Source organism: Piliocolobus tephrosceles, chromosome 2 (genome assembly GCF_002776525.5).
Source record: "Piliocolobus tephrosceles isolate RC106 chromosome 2, ASM277652v3, whole genome shotgun sequence".
Taxonomy (NCBI): Eukaryota; Metazoa; Chordata; class Mammalia; order Primates; family Cercopithecidae; genus Piliocolobus; species Piliocolobus tephrosceles.
The window spans coordinates 133,707,543-133,722,976 of record NC_045435.1 but is presented as its reverse complement, the minus strand read 5'-3'; the positions used below and the strand labels follow the sequence as shown (position 1 = coordinate 133,722,976).

At 39.1% G+C, this 15,434-nt stretch overlaps 2 protein-coding genes and 1 non-coding gene across 6 annotated transcripts in view; 2 read left to right on the top strand and 1 right to left on the bottom strand.

Moving 5' to 3' along the window:
- GPR149 (G protein-coupled receptor 149) overlaps nt 1-3,802 on the top strand; it is a 92,966-nt gene extending 89,164 nt beyond the window's left edge. Inside the window, exon 4 of the mRNA XM_023192286.2 lies at nt 347-3,802. Coding sequence (XP_023048054.1) covers nt 347-919 — 573 coding nt within the window. The 3' untranslated portion in view covers nt 920-3,802. The remainder of the gene's footprint in view (nt 1-346) is intronic.
- Nucleotides 3,803-8,582: 4,780 nt separating this feature from the next.
- LOC111526550 lies at nt 8,583-8,686 on the bottom strand. Its single transcript, XR_002726419.1, has one exon. It is a non-coding gene; the product is annotated as a small nucleolar RNA U13 (small nucleolar RNA).
- A 5,248-nt stretch (nt 8,687-13,934) lies between these two features.
- DHX36 (DEAH-box helicase 36) overlaps nt 13,935-15,434 on the top strand; it is a 51,500-nt gene continuing 50,000 nt past the window's right edge. For 2 of the 4 annotated variants that reach the window (XM_023192256.1, XM_023192258.1), the window contains exon 1: nt 13,935-14,258. In XM_023192256.1, coding sequence (XP_023048024.1) covers nt 14,016-14,258 — 243 coding nt within the window. In that variant the 5' untranslated portion in view covers nt 13,935-14,015. The remainder of the gene's footprint in view (nt 14,259-15,434) is intronic. The other 2 variants (XM_023192259.1, XM_023192260.1) reach the window with 1 other exon arrangement.

Below are 15,434 nucleotides of genomic sequence, written 5' to 3'. Positions count from 1 at the left end.
CACAAATATAAAAGCAATTTCAGATTGTAAATGTGCATTCAATTTTATGTTCGAATTCTGCCTTTGAAAACATCTATTGCTTCCCATCAGTACATACCTTTGCCTTTAACTGGGGAGATATGCCCCTCATCTTCAAATAAGTGTTCCTAACTACCCTCATTAAATGTCTGATTTGACCTAGGAGAAACTGACGTATGGTGCTTCGGTGGCAGTATTTAAATCCCATATCTATAAAATGTTTCTAGGGAAATTGATCTGAAATCATTCTGATGAACAAAATGAATTTCTAAACGTCTCAACCTTAGAAACTAGCTTTCAATAATAACAATTTTGTTTTTGTCCCCAGCGTTCCGGTGGTGCCCTTGCCATTCCCTTGTGTGCATTCCAGGGGACTGTGTCTCTCCATGCACCTACAGGGAAAACCCTATCTCTTTCTACCTATGAGGTAAGCGCAGAAGGGCAAAAAATAACTCCAGCCTCTAAGAAAATAGAAGTCTATCGATCCAAAAGTGTTGGCCATGAACCAAACTCAGAAGATTCTTCATCCACGTTTGCAGACACCAGTGTGAAAATACACTTAGAGGTTCTTGAAATTTGCGATAATGAAGAGGCCTTGGACACTGTGTCAATCATTAGTAACATCAGCCAGTCCTCCACACAAGTCAGATCTCCATCCCTACGTTACTCCAGGAAAGAAAACAGATTTGTTTCCTGTGATCTAGGCGAAACGGCCTCATACTCCCTCTTTTTGCCCACCAGTAATCCTGATGGTGATATCAATATCTCCATTCCAGACACCGTAGAAGCACACAGGCAGAACAGTAAAAGGCAGCATCAAGAGAGGGATGGCTATCAGGAGGAAATCCAGTTGTTAAATAAAGCTTACAGAAAAAGAGAGGAAGAAAGCAAGGGTAGTTAATGGGTATTTAGTCTAACAGCAGCAAGAATGGATCTGCAACGTCAGCTGTGAAACTAACACCTTTGTTATGAGACTGATTTCCTTTTATTTGTTGGTTTACATAAGTTTTACTGATTTAATAGTTAATTTTTTGTGGGACCAACTAGAACTAGTGTAAACAATTAAGTGCATTTGATGTGTTACCTAAAGATCACACACTATGGTAATTAAAAGATTTTGCTTCTTATCTGATTTCTAAAAAATCTGTTCTAAATCAAATCTTGGCCTACTTTACTAATGTTTTTGCTTATGTTTGTCAACCTCCTAGTAAACAGAAAATTGTATAAATTCAGTGATTATACTGTTTCATGCATATGTTCCTACATATAATGTTGGCCTTTACTGCAAAGGGGTAAAAAGAGAAATTTTGGGAATGGAAGAAATGTAACAAAACTCCAAATTGTATTTGAAGGAACTTGCCTAAATGTGCCTAGCAAAACAAGCTTATTACACTTACTGCTTTAGCTTTACATTCTTCTGTAAAATGAAAAATTAGCTTCCAACTGGGAAACGTGCATGTTCCTAGTCTATAAATAGTTGTTTCCTTCATTTCTACCAAATACAAATTGTTTACTGTTTTTTCTTTCTTTCTTACCTATAACAGTTTTCTTTTCATCTTTTCAGTATGTCAAGACTGTCCCATAAAACAAATATGTTGTGTGTTAGAGGTGGAATTAGAAGTATCTTTAACTCAAACATTATTGGAAAAAAGTTGTAATCGTATAATTGTATACTTTTTCCTAAATTCTTTTTTTAACTTGAGTGGAAATTGGGGGAAAATACTGGCAGATTGAGCTCTGAGAGGTGCATTCAAACATGGTAGGCTTCTGGATACAGCAGTCCAAAATCCTATAAGTCTAAAACAGAAGTATCTGTTTTTAAAGCTATGGATTGGGCAAACTTGCTTAGTTATTCTTGAAATAGAAAAGTTTACTTCAAATATCATATCAAGTTTAGGTGCTTATTTCTTCTCTAAAGACGTGTTGTCTCAAAGAAACAACTGAACCTATTTTATTAAGTGATTGTAAGATACACATTTCAAGACAATTCTAGAAGGCATTACATTGCAAAAATGCAGGAATCAACTTGGCAGAATAATAGCAATGTGTATTTCAAAAATTATAAAGTGATTTTTCTTCACATTGCTTTATTCTAACCTTCCTGTAAACATATATGGAATATATTACCTAAAAGTTTATTTTCCAAAGTTACTGAGTTGACACTTTACATGGTCTTAGACTTTGTGCCCCTCCCCTCACTCACATACTTTATTTATTTATTTACAGATTGAATGAATTGTATTTTAGAATGATTTATTTTTGTGTCTATTTTATTAGCTTGAATTAGAATTCAAAATTGCTTGACATGGGCTTTCAGAATGTTTCATCTTCAGAGGCTGTTTTGTTGCCACAAGGACAAGTCATTTTCAAAATAATTATCTCAATGGACTTTCTCGACCTTTAACTTCTCATTATCTAGTTGTCTAAATTTGGGAAACATATGTATTACCATTAATAATGTTCGTAAAGCAAGCCTCAAATAATGTGTAACATATGAATTCAAAGTCAAATGTATTCTCATTACAAATATATTTTATTTTAAAAGACTATCACCAATATTAACAGCTATTTTAACACAGTGACAAATGAACAGATCAATCAGATATTATAAATCAGTAGCATTAAATGTCTTTATAAAAGAAAAATTGAATTGAATATTCTAATAATGCTTTGTAAAAGATAGGCTTTGATATCTTAAACTTAGATGTATAATTTTCTGAAAGAGAAAAGTGATATTGCTGCTTTAAAATGCGATTTCAGGCAAAAAGTAAATTAGACACAGGATCATAATAAAGCTGAAAAATAGCAAAGATTTGGAGGCAAACACATTCTTTATAACTGCACAGTAATTTGAATGGGACAGAGATTCTAACAGAAATCAAGGTTTAAAGAGCATTAAGAAATAGATAGAAGATAATAATGCCCGTTTTCCCTCTCATTTTAACTGAACAAGAGCTTAAACTAGGGGAATTGGAAAAATAATTAGGATATTCCCATTTAATTGCACTTGGTTGTTGAATTAACTGTATAATGGATGCACATAAAAATTCTGCTGCATTGAAACAACACCAGGATTATTTAGCCCAAAGTCATAGTTTGAAAGGCTAATCAGCATCATATTACTAACACGTAACACTTCAAATTCCAAGCCAACAATAGCTAAGTATACAAGAAAAATCTACTAGAGCTGTGCTTAAGCATGAATGGCACTCCAAATCCTTGTTAAGGGAGGAGAAGATTAAACTACACAAGTTCATTTAAGTCTACTTACTCTTTAGAGTGATTGATTATAAAAGTGTTTCTAGTAGAGGAAATAAATACCTTTATAGATATCTTGTGATATAGCCAAATACCTTACCCTTGTATAGTTATATTGTTCTTCTTATTAATAAATACTCTATTTTGTATGGTTATCTCTTTTCTCTGTAAATTGATGTATCTGAAGGCAAAAACTTCTTGTTACCTAATAAAAATATCACCATCTGGTGGTGACTCCTATAAACTGCATACGTAATCCCCAAGACTCCCTAATAGTATAAACACCTAATACATAATCCCTAAGCCTTCTGAGAGTTGTGACTGACGGAGGCAACTCTTTGACGATAGCAAATGCCACCATATTACTTAAAATATAATAAAGAAGTCTTAGTTATGCATTTTTGGAAGCTTTTCTTGACATGTGTCTGTAATATTGGATTTTATAAATCAATTTTCTCTTAATTTCTTATACTTTTCAGCTACCCTAATTCATTTCTTCATTCCAATGTTTAATAAATGACTACGACATACTAAAAATTGTTCTAGGTACTTGGTTTTACAACTTTTGAACAAAACTCAAACAAAACAAATATATGTATTTATATTTACTGAGTTTGAGACAAAAACAAAGTCAGAGAACACAGCCCACACAAGATTGCTCTCACTCGTGACACAAATTGCAAATTCAAGGAGTTCCCAAAACCACTGCCAGTTTCAATAATTCACTAGAAGGGCTCACAGAATTCATAGAAAACTGTGTACTCATGGTTATGGTTTATTACGGCAAAAGGACACAGAATAAAATCAGTCTAGAGAAGAGGTCACAGAGCCAAGTCCAGGAAAAGTTGTAAATGTGGAACTTCTATGGTACCCTCTCCATGGAGTCATGGATGGCATTACTTTCTTTGGTGTCGATGTGTGACAACTTGCACAGAATACTGCCAAGCAGAAAATCTCAACTGAACCTTGGTGTCCAGAGTCCTTACTGGGGCTGCATAATGGTGGGAGCAATGGTAAGCATGGCTGACTACTCACATGACTGATGTCTCTTTCAGGCTCTCCAGGAGGCCAAGTTGATACAGAATGCCCAAAAGTCCCCTCTCCAAAACACATTGTTACTATCTGCTGGTCCAAAGCCCCGAGACAAACAAAGATACTCTTCAGCCATGACATTCCAAGGGCTTAGAAATTACCTCCCCAGAAGCTGAGGACAAAGGCCAAACCTCTCTTTGGATAGGTTATGTTCTTTTCTATACATTTACATATATACATATGGTAATGATAAGTGTGTGGTACATATATATGTATGCTGGTATTAAGTGTATTGACAGAAAATAGGGACCAGAGGTAACAATGGCCAAAGAGTAAAATTAGAATAAAGGGACAAAGATGGAAAGAGTGTTTGTTTTCAATAATTTAGTCAGAAAAGTCTTCATTGATAAAGTAACATTTCATCAGAGCCTCAAATAAAGTGAGGAAACATTCTATGTGATTATCTAGGGAAATCACAGTCCCAGCAAAGGGAACAGCAAGTATCCAGAAGTAGGAGTGTGGCTTTTGGAATCTGTGAAACCATTAAGGAGGTCAATATGAATGCAGCTGAGTGAGAAAGGGAGAAAGTGGTTGGAGATAAAGGCAAACAGATAATGGCAGGAGGAGACAGGCTATTAGTGCCGTGCAGACCAGGTATGAACATTGAGTCTTGTTTTAAATGAAGTGAAAAGCCACTGGAGGGCTCTGAGCAAAAAAGTGACATGATCTGATTTCAAAAATGATTGTCTATTGCAAAGGCCAAAGATTGTACAGACACAAAAGCCACCACAGAAAGAACACTTAGGCTATTCTAATAGTCTGGGCTAGAGATGATGTTGGTTAGGTTTAGGGTGGTAGTAGTAGAGATGCCATCAGAATTGTATTCTGATGCAATAAGTGGAGAAGATTTCCTTGGTAATATGAAATAAATTACACATTTCTTAAAAGCCTATGAAGCCTATAGCTTGAGGGAAAAACAATTATCACATTTATTTTCTGTCAATACTCTGCAATATCTCAATGTTTCTCCACTCCTCTATGTATCACAGAGGCTAGAAGACAGAAAACTTTGTTTCCAAGACCCTCTTTTCAGCAAAGTTTGGGTTTAGCATCTAACAATGAAAGGCATTTGTACAAAATTTGGAAGGCAGAGAGCAGCAGCAGTTAAATGAATGTTCCTTATCAGCAGAGCCTTTCTTCTTTAAGATATGGCTCAGGGGTCTAGTTCATGTAGTTTTACAATGTTAATGTATAGTTCTTATGATCATTTTGCTCATCTGCCTCAGCTGACAGATGGGAAAAGGACATGAAGGATTCTGCACTGGAGTGCTTGGTGAGACTGGCTTGGAAGAACTGCACCTCAGTCATTGCAGCCTCTGCTATTGAATAGAACTCAATACAGAACCACAGCTGATTCCAGAGAAGACTAGGAAATATATCTAGCTGTGTACATGAAGAAGAACCCAAACTATGGCGAAGAATTAGCAAGTCTGTCTCTGTTGCATGCCCTATAACCAACTAGACAATCACATAATGTACCATAATAGAATGTAAATAGCGCTCCCTGCCCATTTTTATAAGCCGCAGAGGCAGAGGCATTGCACACAGTAATTGAACAATGATACATTTTCCCAACTTTGAATTGTACGGTCTTAACCCTGAATCTGTGATGTCAACACTCTAGTTCAGACTATAGTGCTCCAAATGTAAGGTGGTTTGTTTATACAATCTCTTTTATAGCTTAAAATACAAAGATCATATCTGCTAGTCTTTCCTACAGCCTTGAAGTCTTAATTTCAAATACATAGAGAATACATATACACAAACATTCATACACAGGCATAGAAACATATATTCCTCTCAAGAATAGGCAATCACTTTCCAGAATTGAGCAAAGATCCAAATATAAAACAACTTTGAACACAATCTGTTGCAATGTTATATAGAGCAGTTTAGATAACCGAAGGCATGCTGTTTTTGAAACACTTTGTTACAGAGGAGGACTTTTGCTCTACCTTCACATATACATAGTCTCACTGGATAATTTTTCAAGAATAAGGGAAAAAAATATGCCTCAGAGGTAAATTGTATTCTCTACCACTTAGTAAAAATACAACTTCTAAATACTTTCTTTTTTTTTTTTTTGAGACAGAGTCTCATTCTGTCACCCTGGCTAGAGTGCAATGGTGTGATCTTGGCTCACTGCAACCTCTGCCTCCCAGGTTCAAGCAATTCTCCTGCCTCAGCCTCCTGAGTAGCTGGGATTACAGGCACCTGCCACCACACCCAGCTAATTTTTGGTAGAGACGGGGTTTCACCATGTTGTCCAGGCTGGTCTTGAACTCCTGACCTCAAGTGATCCGCCTGCCTCAGCTTTCCAAAGTGCTGGTATTACAGGCGTGAGCCACCATGCCCAGCCCCAAAAACTTTTTAATGTCAGGTCAAAAAATATTAGGAGTTTAGACAAAGACATGGTTAACTACTTAGCGTGGTAAAGTTACATTATGTACTTGCTAACTGAACCTTATAAGGCCTTATATTTTCATTACCCTTTTTAAATTAAAAAAAAGTTCTATTCATTAAAGTTTCTTAGCACTCTTTCACAATACTTTTTCCTAAGATCTAAGATTGCATGTTTACACTGGGTGAGGAAAATCCACCAATTTAATGAGATTGTGTAGTTTTAAAAGGAAAATATGTTATGAAAATCTCTCAAGAAGGTTTTTAATGTGGATCTTGAAACCCTATGACCTTACAAAGTCACAATTTTTGTTTTCTTTTTTGTGGGAAACAGATGGAATTAGTAGGCAGACATGGCATTTGTTCATACAAATATCTGGTTCACCTAGCATGGTGCTATTTTAGAATTGTTTTCCTTCCATCCCACATGCTCTTCCTTTTCTTCCATTTTTTTTTTTTTTTTTTTTTTCCTGAGACAGTCTTGCTCTGTTGCCCAGGCTGGAGTGCAGTGTCATGAGATCACTGCAGCCTTGATCTCCTGGGCTCAAGCTATCCTCCCACCTCAGCCTCCCAAGTTGCTGGGACCACAAGCTTTGCAACATGCCACCTGGCTAATTTTTGATTTTTTGTAGAGACAAATGTCATGTCATGTACTTCCACCTTGCTTGGTGACACCTGCTCTTGAATCCAGCTGCAATGCTGTGAGGAGGCTCAAACTAGGCCACACAGAGAAATCAAATAGAGAGGCTATGTGTAGGTGTTCCAGTCCATAGCCAGACTTTACATTCTATAGAAGGGTAGGGTCACTTTTATCAGCATGTCCCTATCCTCACCTCCAAGTGGAAGTAGAAGTTAAAGGTTTCATTTTCCAAGAACACTGAAGAAAATCTCCTTCACCCCCATGCCTTTATGAATATTACACCTGTGAATAAATTACATAAGAGTTGTTTCACAGGGTTCAGATTAAAAAAATGAATAAAAGATTCCCTGATCCTGAGAAAATTGTGACAGTTTCCAGTGGTGGTGTGGTTCTGTGTGGCTCACCTTTGCTGCATTCCAGACTGGACAGCAGGTGTGATGGGGAGAGCAGAAGCTGGACACCAAATGCTGTGGGTTTGAAAGCAATGGCTATGCATTCTGTGGCCCAGGCCATCATTAATGAAGAGGACATTTGAAAGAGACATCTTGGTTACCTGTCCAAAGAACAGCACACAACAGAGGACCAGTAAGAGAAACAATGGCAATTATAACGAACCATTCTGTTTGTTTTCTGGCATTAGGTAATGTAAAAAATTTCATGGTTCTGATGAAGACAGGGAAAAAAGAAAAAGCAGGTAACAACTGACATTTTCCTCCCCATCAATCTCTCTCAGGTCTTTCATTGAAAATCTTCCTTTTGTGCAGATTTTTACTACAGTGACATTTGTCCTAAAGTTTTCACCTAAAGGAATAGCCTCAAGTAATACCTTAAGTACTAGTTCATGCTGAAGAAGTATGGAAAACAGCAATTTCACATTTATAACTAAGAATCGACTTAGGATCAGCAAACATGAGGTAAAGGGCAATAAAACAGTGTATCAGAAAATAGAGATAACGCTAACTTTCTCTGGGGCTGTCATGAGGATTGTGTGAAATGAGATAAGAAATTGTATTACTTTTCTAGTGTAGCCATAAGAAATTACTACAGAGTCTTAACTAACACAAATTTACTATCTTAAAGATCTGTAGCATAATGTTTTGACAACAGTCTTCATTGGGCTAAAATCAAGGGGTCAATATGGTTGTATTTCTTTTTATTTATTTATTTTTCTTCATGTTAGATGAGCAATGTGCCGATGTCATAACAAAGTTAGAGGGTGGCACATCTCACACGTGCATACGAATACCCAATGATCATGCTCATGAACTACAAAAGGATCAGCATGGTTCTATTCTTTCTGGAAGCCCTGGGGGAGAATCTATTTTCTTTTCTAGTTTCTAGAGGCTGCCCAAATTCGTTTGCTTGTGACCGCTTCCTCCATCTTCAAGGCCAGCAACAGTTATGTCACATCACTATGACCTTCTGTTCTGCCACCCTCTTTTACTTTCAAGGACCCTTGTGATTACATAGGGCTCACCCAGATAATTCAGGATATCTTCCTACTTTAAAGTCAGCTGCATTCATCAGATTTCCCAGAGAAACAAAACTAATAGGATAAATATAGATACACAAAAACTGAGCTATATCATGAGAGATTGGATCACATGATTATGGAGACTGAGAAGTCCCACAATATGCTTTCTATAAGCTGGAGACATAGGAAAGCTGGTGGTATAGTTCTAATCCAAGCCTAAAGGCTTGAGAACAGAGTGCTGATGTCCAAGAACAGGAGATGGATGTCGTAGCTTAAGAAGAGAGAGGGAATTAGCCTTCCATCTTTTCGTTCTACTTGAGCCCTCAATGGATTGGATCAAGCACACTTACATTGATGAGGGTGATCTTCTTTACTTAGTCTATGAATTCAAATGCTAATCCCTTCCAGAAACACCCTCACAGACCCACCTATAAATAATGTTTTACCGGCTCTCTAAGCATCCCTTAGCCCAATTAAGTTGACACATAAAATTAATTATCACATCAGCTGATTAGCAACCTTACTTTCCCTGGCCATGTAATATATTCACAGTTTCCAGGGAGTTTCCATGAACATCTCGGCCGGGCACAGTGGCTCACATCTGTAATCTCAGCACTTTGGGAGGTTGAGGTGGGAGGATCACTTGATCCCTGGAGTTCAAGACCAACCTGGGCAGCATAGCAATACCTCATCTCTATAGATTAAAAAAAAAAAAAAAAAAAATAGCCAGGCATGGTGGTGTACACCTGTACTCCTAGCTACTTGGAAGGCTGAGGTGAGAGGATTGCTTGAGTCTGGGAGGTCAAGGCTATAATGAGCCATGGTCATGCCACTGTACTCCATCCTGCGCAACAGAGTGAGAGCCCACCCCTACCCAAACCCCACCAAAAAAACACACAAGGACATCTTTGGGGCCATTATTCTGCCACAAATGAACTGTCACCTAGTCTAATACCTAGCAAATGCTAAGTGACAAATAAACACTAATTCTCTTCCAACCTTACTCTCTGTACTAGTCTGTTTGTGTTGTCGTAACAAAATGCCACAGCCTGGGCAGCTGAAACAACAGAAATGTGTTTCTTAAAATCTGGAAACTAGGAAGTCCAAGATCAAAGTGCCAGCTAATCCAATTCCTAATTAGAGCTGTCAACGAAGAGTGAAACTGTAAAACATTTGAAGAGATTTATTCTGTGCCAGATGCCAATGACCATGGCCCATGACACAGTCCCAGGAGATACTGAGAACCTGTGTCCAAGGTGGTCAGGCTACAGCTTTATTCTATATATTTAGGAAGACACGAAACATCAATCAATACATGTAAGATGTACACTGATTCCATCTGCAAAGGTGGGACAACTCAAAGGAGGAGGGAGTTTTCCAGGTCATAGGTGAATTCAAAGATTTTCTGACTGATTGAAAGAGTTTATCTAAAGACCTGGAATCAACAGAAGGGACTGTCTGGGTTAAGATAAGTTAACCCAGTTATGAGTTGTGGAGACCAAGGTTCTTATTATGCTGATAAGGCCTCCAAGGTAGCAGACTTCAGAAAGAATAGATTGTTACTATTTCTTATTCAACTTAAAAAGGTTCCAGACTCTTAGTTATTTCTCTCCTGGATCATGGAGAAGATCTGGAAAGGGAAGGAGATTCTCTACAGAATGTAATTTTCCCCATGAGAGATAGCTATGAAGGGCCATCTCAAAATATGTCAAAGAAATATATTTTGGGGTAAAATGCTTTCTATCAGGGCCTACTGCTATGTTGATATCATATTGCCACAAACAGTCTGTTCTGTCAATCTTAAGGTCTCTACTTCAACGTTAATACAGGTCTGCCGTACCTGATTCCAAAGAAGGAAGGTATAACGAGGCATGTCCAACCTCCCATTCCTATCATGGCCTGAACAAATATTTCAGGTTTACTTTAGAATGCTCTTGGCTGAGAGGATGGATCCATTCAGTTGGTTGGGAGGGCTTCCAATTTTATTCTGGGGCAAGGTGTAGTGGCTCACACCTGTAATCCCAGCACTTTGGGAGGCCAAGGCACGAGGATTGCTTAAGCCCAGGAGTTCAAGGCCAGACCAGGCAACATAGGAAGACCTCATCTCTACCAATTTTTTTTAATTAGGTGGGTGTGGCAGTACATGTCTATGGTCCCAGCTACTCTAGGGGGCTAAGATGGGAGGATAGCTTGAACCAGGGATTTCGGGGCTGCAGTGAGCCATGATCGTGCCACTGCAACAGAGCGAGGCTCCATCTCAAAAAATGAAATAAAATAAAATAAAAAAGGAAGAATTTTAGTTTTGGTTTACAGAGCTATTCCTGGAGCATAGATGGCTGTTTTGTCCTCACATGTCCTTTCCTCTGAGAGGGAGGAACTAGCTCTCTGATGCCTCTTTTTAAAGGGCAGTAAACCTTTTATCAGGATCTCACCTTTATGACCTCATTTTGCTTTAATTACATTTTTTTTAGAGGCCTCTTCTACAGCCACACTGGGAGTTAGGGCTTCATGGTGAATTTTGCATGAACACAAAGATTTAGCCCATAGCACTCTCACCATTTTCTTCCCACTTTGCCCCTATCATCTTCAGTATGCCTACTCAATCTCATCTCTCAGACAATTGACATACTTTTCATATTAGGAGTGTCCAATTGGGATGCTTTTATAAAATTTATTCCTATGACCTTAATCACATGTGCCAAGGACTCCCAAAACATATAATTTCAGTCTACTCTCTTTGTGCTTTTCACTTTTCAACTTTTCTTTTCTTTTCTTTTTCTTTTTCTTTTTTTTTTTTTTTGAGACAGAGTCTAGCTCTGTTGCCCAGGCTGGAGTGCAATGGCATGATCTTGGCTCACTGCAACCTCTACCTCCTGGGTTCAAGTGATTATCCTGCCTCAGCCTCCCGAGTAGCTGGGATTGCAGGCATGCACCACCATGCACGGCCAATTTTTGTATTTTTGGTAGAGACAAGGCTTCGCCATGTTGGCCAGGCTGGTCTCAAACTCCTGGCCTCAAGTGATCTACCCACTTTGGCCTCCCAAAGTATTGGAATTACAGGCATGAGCCACCACACCCGGCCTCTGTGCTTTTAACTCTTATAGCCAACTGCTTTCCAGATACTCCATTTGTATGTTTCATAAGTTCCTCAAAGTTGACATGTACAAATAAAACACATTAACTCACCCTGCCCCCCACCCCCAAAATGTTCCTTGTCCTATGTTTCTCATCTCAGGATATAATGTGCCGCCTCATGTGTTAATAATTCAAATCTTAAACTTGGAGTCATTTAACCCTTCTAATTCTCCACATTCAATGAATCATCAAATTTAAGTAATTTATCTTCTAATGTCCCTTGATTCCAATTATTTCCATATGTAATGCCCTGTCATCCCATTTTGCCTCCTCGACATCACAGCACATTAACTAGTTTCCCTGTATCCACTCTTGTCTCCGCTATTTATTTCTAAATGAGTAAGTCAAAATAATCACTCCTCTGCTTATAACATACTACTGTTCTTGAAGTGGCACATAAGGTTGTCCATAATCAGACCCCTAGCTACCTCTTTGGCCTTCCCTATCAGTCTTTAAGATTCAGGGTAGTTGTCTATGCTCTCCGATGTTTCACATCATCATCTGTCTTTACATATTGTTCCCTACACCTGTCATACTTTTCTTCTGCCATTAGTCTGGCAAAAGTCTACTTATGTCAAAAGTTGTTGCATAACTCACCTAACTCCAAAATTAAATTCTTTTTCTGTAATATCTCATGCCTCTTAGGGAGGAAAACTTTTTGTCTACTCTCTTAGATTCAGTGTTTGCAGGTCCCAGAGTTAAAGTGACAAAACAGATTAGCAAAAGACAGACTTAACCACATACATAATAGAGTTCACAGACAAAGGTGATTCAGGGAGGCAGAATTTCGGCTTATCTGCTATCTTAAAAGGGGAAGAGAAGGGGAAAACAGCACTTATGGAAAAAACAAATGACTTTTAGTAAAAATAAATGGCACCTTAAAACAGATGCCAGATATGATAGCTTTGTGACAATGTCTATTCAAGCGTGTTGCCAGCTTCTAGCATCCAGCCATAAGAGTCGGTCTTCCCTGGTTTCCCTCCCAGGGAGGAGATTGATTTGAATTCTTCCGTGTGGTTCTGCGTTTAGACAGGTAGATTTCAGAAACTCAAATGTCTTTGCTCAAAATAATTTTTAGGTCACAGTGGTGTATCGTAGACCCCTTCCTGGCATACAACATTTCCCTTTCTTAATTCACTGCACAAAGATAGCCTTTGTCTTTCCCTTAAGACTGTAGGCAAATGAAAGTTAATACCATACTTGCTTTGTTCAGTGAGTATTCCCAGTACCTTTACATTAGTTAACCATAACATGAGCTGGATATCTCCTGGTGAACATCCAAGCTTGTGTGGCCCAATTACTTCATTATTCAAGAACAGCTTGCACAAAACATTCAAGTGTTCTGGTTTATAAACAGTTTATGGTTTCAAATGAACATATGAATCTTCAAAGTAGTTTATTTACATTGCCTAAGAGCTCTGCACTGAATTTGGCAAGACATGCTCATCTTACACTATTGGATAAACGTAGTAAATAGTGACAATACTTTCAAGGAGGTTAAGGGTATTTTAAATTACATGTTTGAAAGATTGTCAGGCTGTTTTCAAGACTTAAGAAGAACTCATTTTTTAGAGACTTTTAGAAGATGGCGAATTGATCCACGGGTTCTTTCGTTTCAATCAACGTTTACTACCCTAGGACCTAAGTGCAAGAAAACTGCGGATTTTACCAGGAGTAAGAAAGTAAAAACCAAAAGCCATTGGTTCACTTGCTGGGCCTAGGGAAAGAAAATCTACGGGTCTTTGGCTGGCTGTTGTTCCAGAGGTACAAGGGTAAACAACTCAGGGGGATCAGACAAAACCCAAACCCCGCCACCGTCCAGATCACCGGGGTCGTCACGCCGTGACGTCACCAGAAACCGCTGCTTGTGATGCTAAATGGCCCGCCCTCTTGCGCTGCGGTACGGAAGCAAAACGGAAGTGGGGGCCCAGTGCCTTCCGGGACCGGACGCCATTTCCAGCGGTTGCTGGTTCTGACGGGTTGTAGTCCGCCAGGACAATGAGTTATGACTACCATCAGAACTGGGGCCGTGATGGGGGGCCCCGCAGCTCCGGTGGGGGCTATGGAGGGGGTTCGGCAGGGGGTCATGGAGGGAACCGAGGCTCCGGAGGAGGCGGCGGCGGCGGAGGAGGTGGTCGAGGCGGCAGGGGCCGGCATCCCGGGCACCTGAAAGGCCGTGAAATCGGCATGTGGTACGCGAAAAAACAGGGACAGAAGAACAAGGAAGCGGAGAGGCAAGAGGTAATCTCGGATTCTATAGTGGAGGGGATGAGGCAGCACAGGATTTCTTCTCTCTCCCGCTGCCCTCTTTTTCCTGGTTTTGTTTCTTAAGTGATGCACGTGCTTTGTGAAATGCAAATGAGGCGCAAATATGTCGTGTGGGCGCTCCCTGTAGCGGGTGTACTGCTTTACATTAGCCATGCGCATCTGACGAAAAACAGGCAGGATTTATGCAGGCTGAATATATACTTTGCTTAGAGGACTTGAGAACTGTGACAAAGCAAATGTTAAGTTCACGTTCCAACCGAAATTAACTTTATTAATTGTCGTTGTCGTATCCTCTGGCCATCCTTTCAGTTAGAATAATAATTGTCACTTTAAGGTCTTTGCCTGGTGAAGAAGCAAATAGCGACCTTTCTACATTTGAGATAGGTTTGCGCGGAACAAAAGCAGGCAGACACTATTTTGGCTGTGGATCGTTCAGAAAAATAGTCCAGCTTTTATTATTAGTGTTAAAATTATCCGCAAACCTAAGTTTTTTGTTTTGTTTTGTTTTTTGTGTTGGGGTGGAGAAATTTCTATTCATTAGCAGATTCTCTTTGAAAAGGAAAATGAAAGGAATCTCCAGAGATGATTTGGCTTACTCTCCTCTCTTCAGGTGATTGTCAGGTTGATTTGTATCTTGAAGATCTGCAGTAAAGGAAACAAAGTTCTAGGAGTGACTAATAAATAAAATTATAATAAAAATAATTTTTATCATTAAGTAGGAACTTAGTATATGCCTTTGGTGATTTATTTTTAAAAAGCACCTTATAAAATGTATTGTAGAGTGTAATTAGATCATCATTTAGGCTACTTTTTTTTTTTTTTTTAGACAGAATCTCACTCTGTCGCCCAGGCTGGAGTGCAGTGGCTCAGCTCACTGCAACCTCGACTCCCAAGTTCAAGCGATTCTCCTGCCTCAGCCTCCCGAGTAGCTGGGATTACAGGCGTCCGCCACCCCTCCAGCTAATTTTTGTGTTTTCAGTAGAGAGGGGTTTCACCACGTTGGCCAGGTTGCTCTCTAACTCCTGACCTCAGGTGATCCACCCGCCTCGGCCTCCCAAAGTGCTGAGATTACAGACATGAGCCACCGCGCCCGGCCTAGACTACTATTTTAAAACCATTCCATTTCTTTTTATTTCTTTAACCATGTCA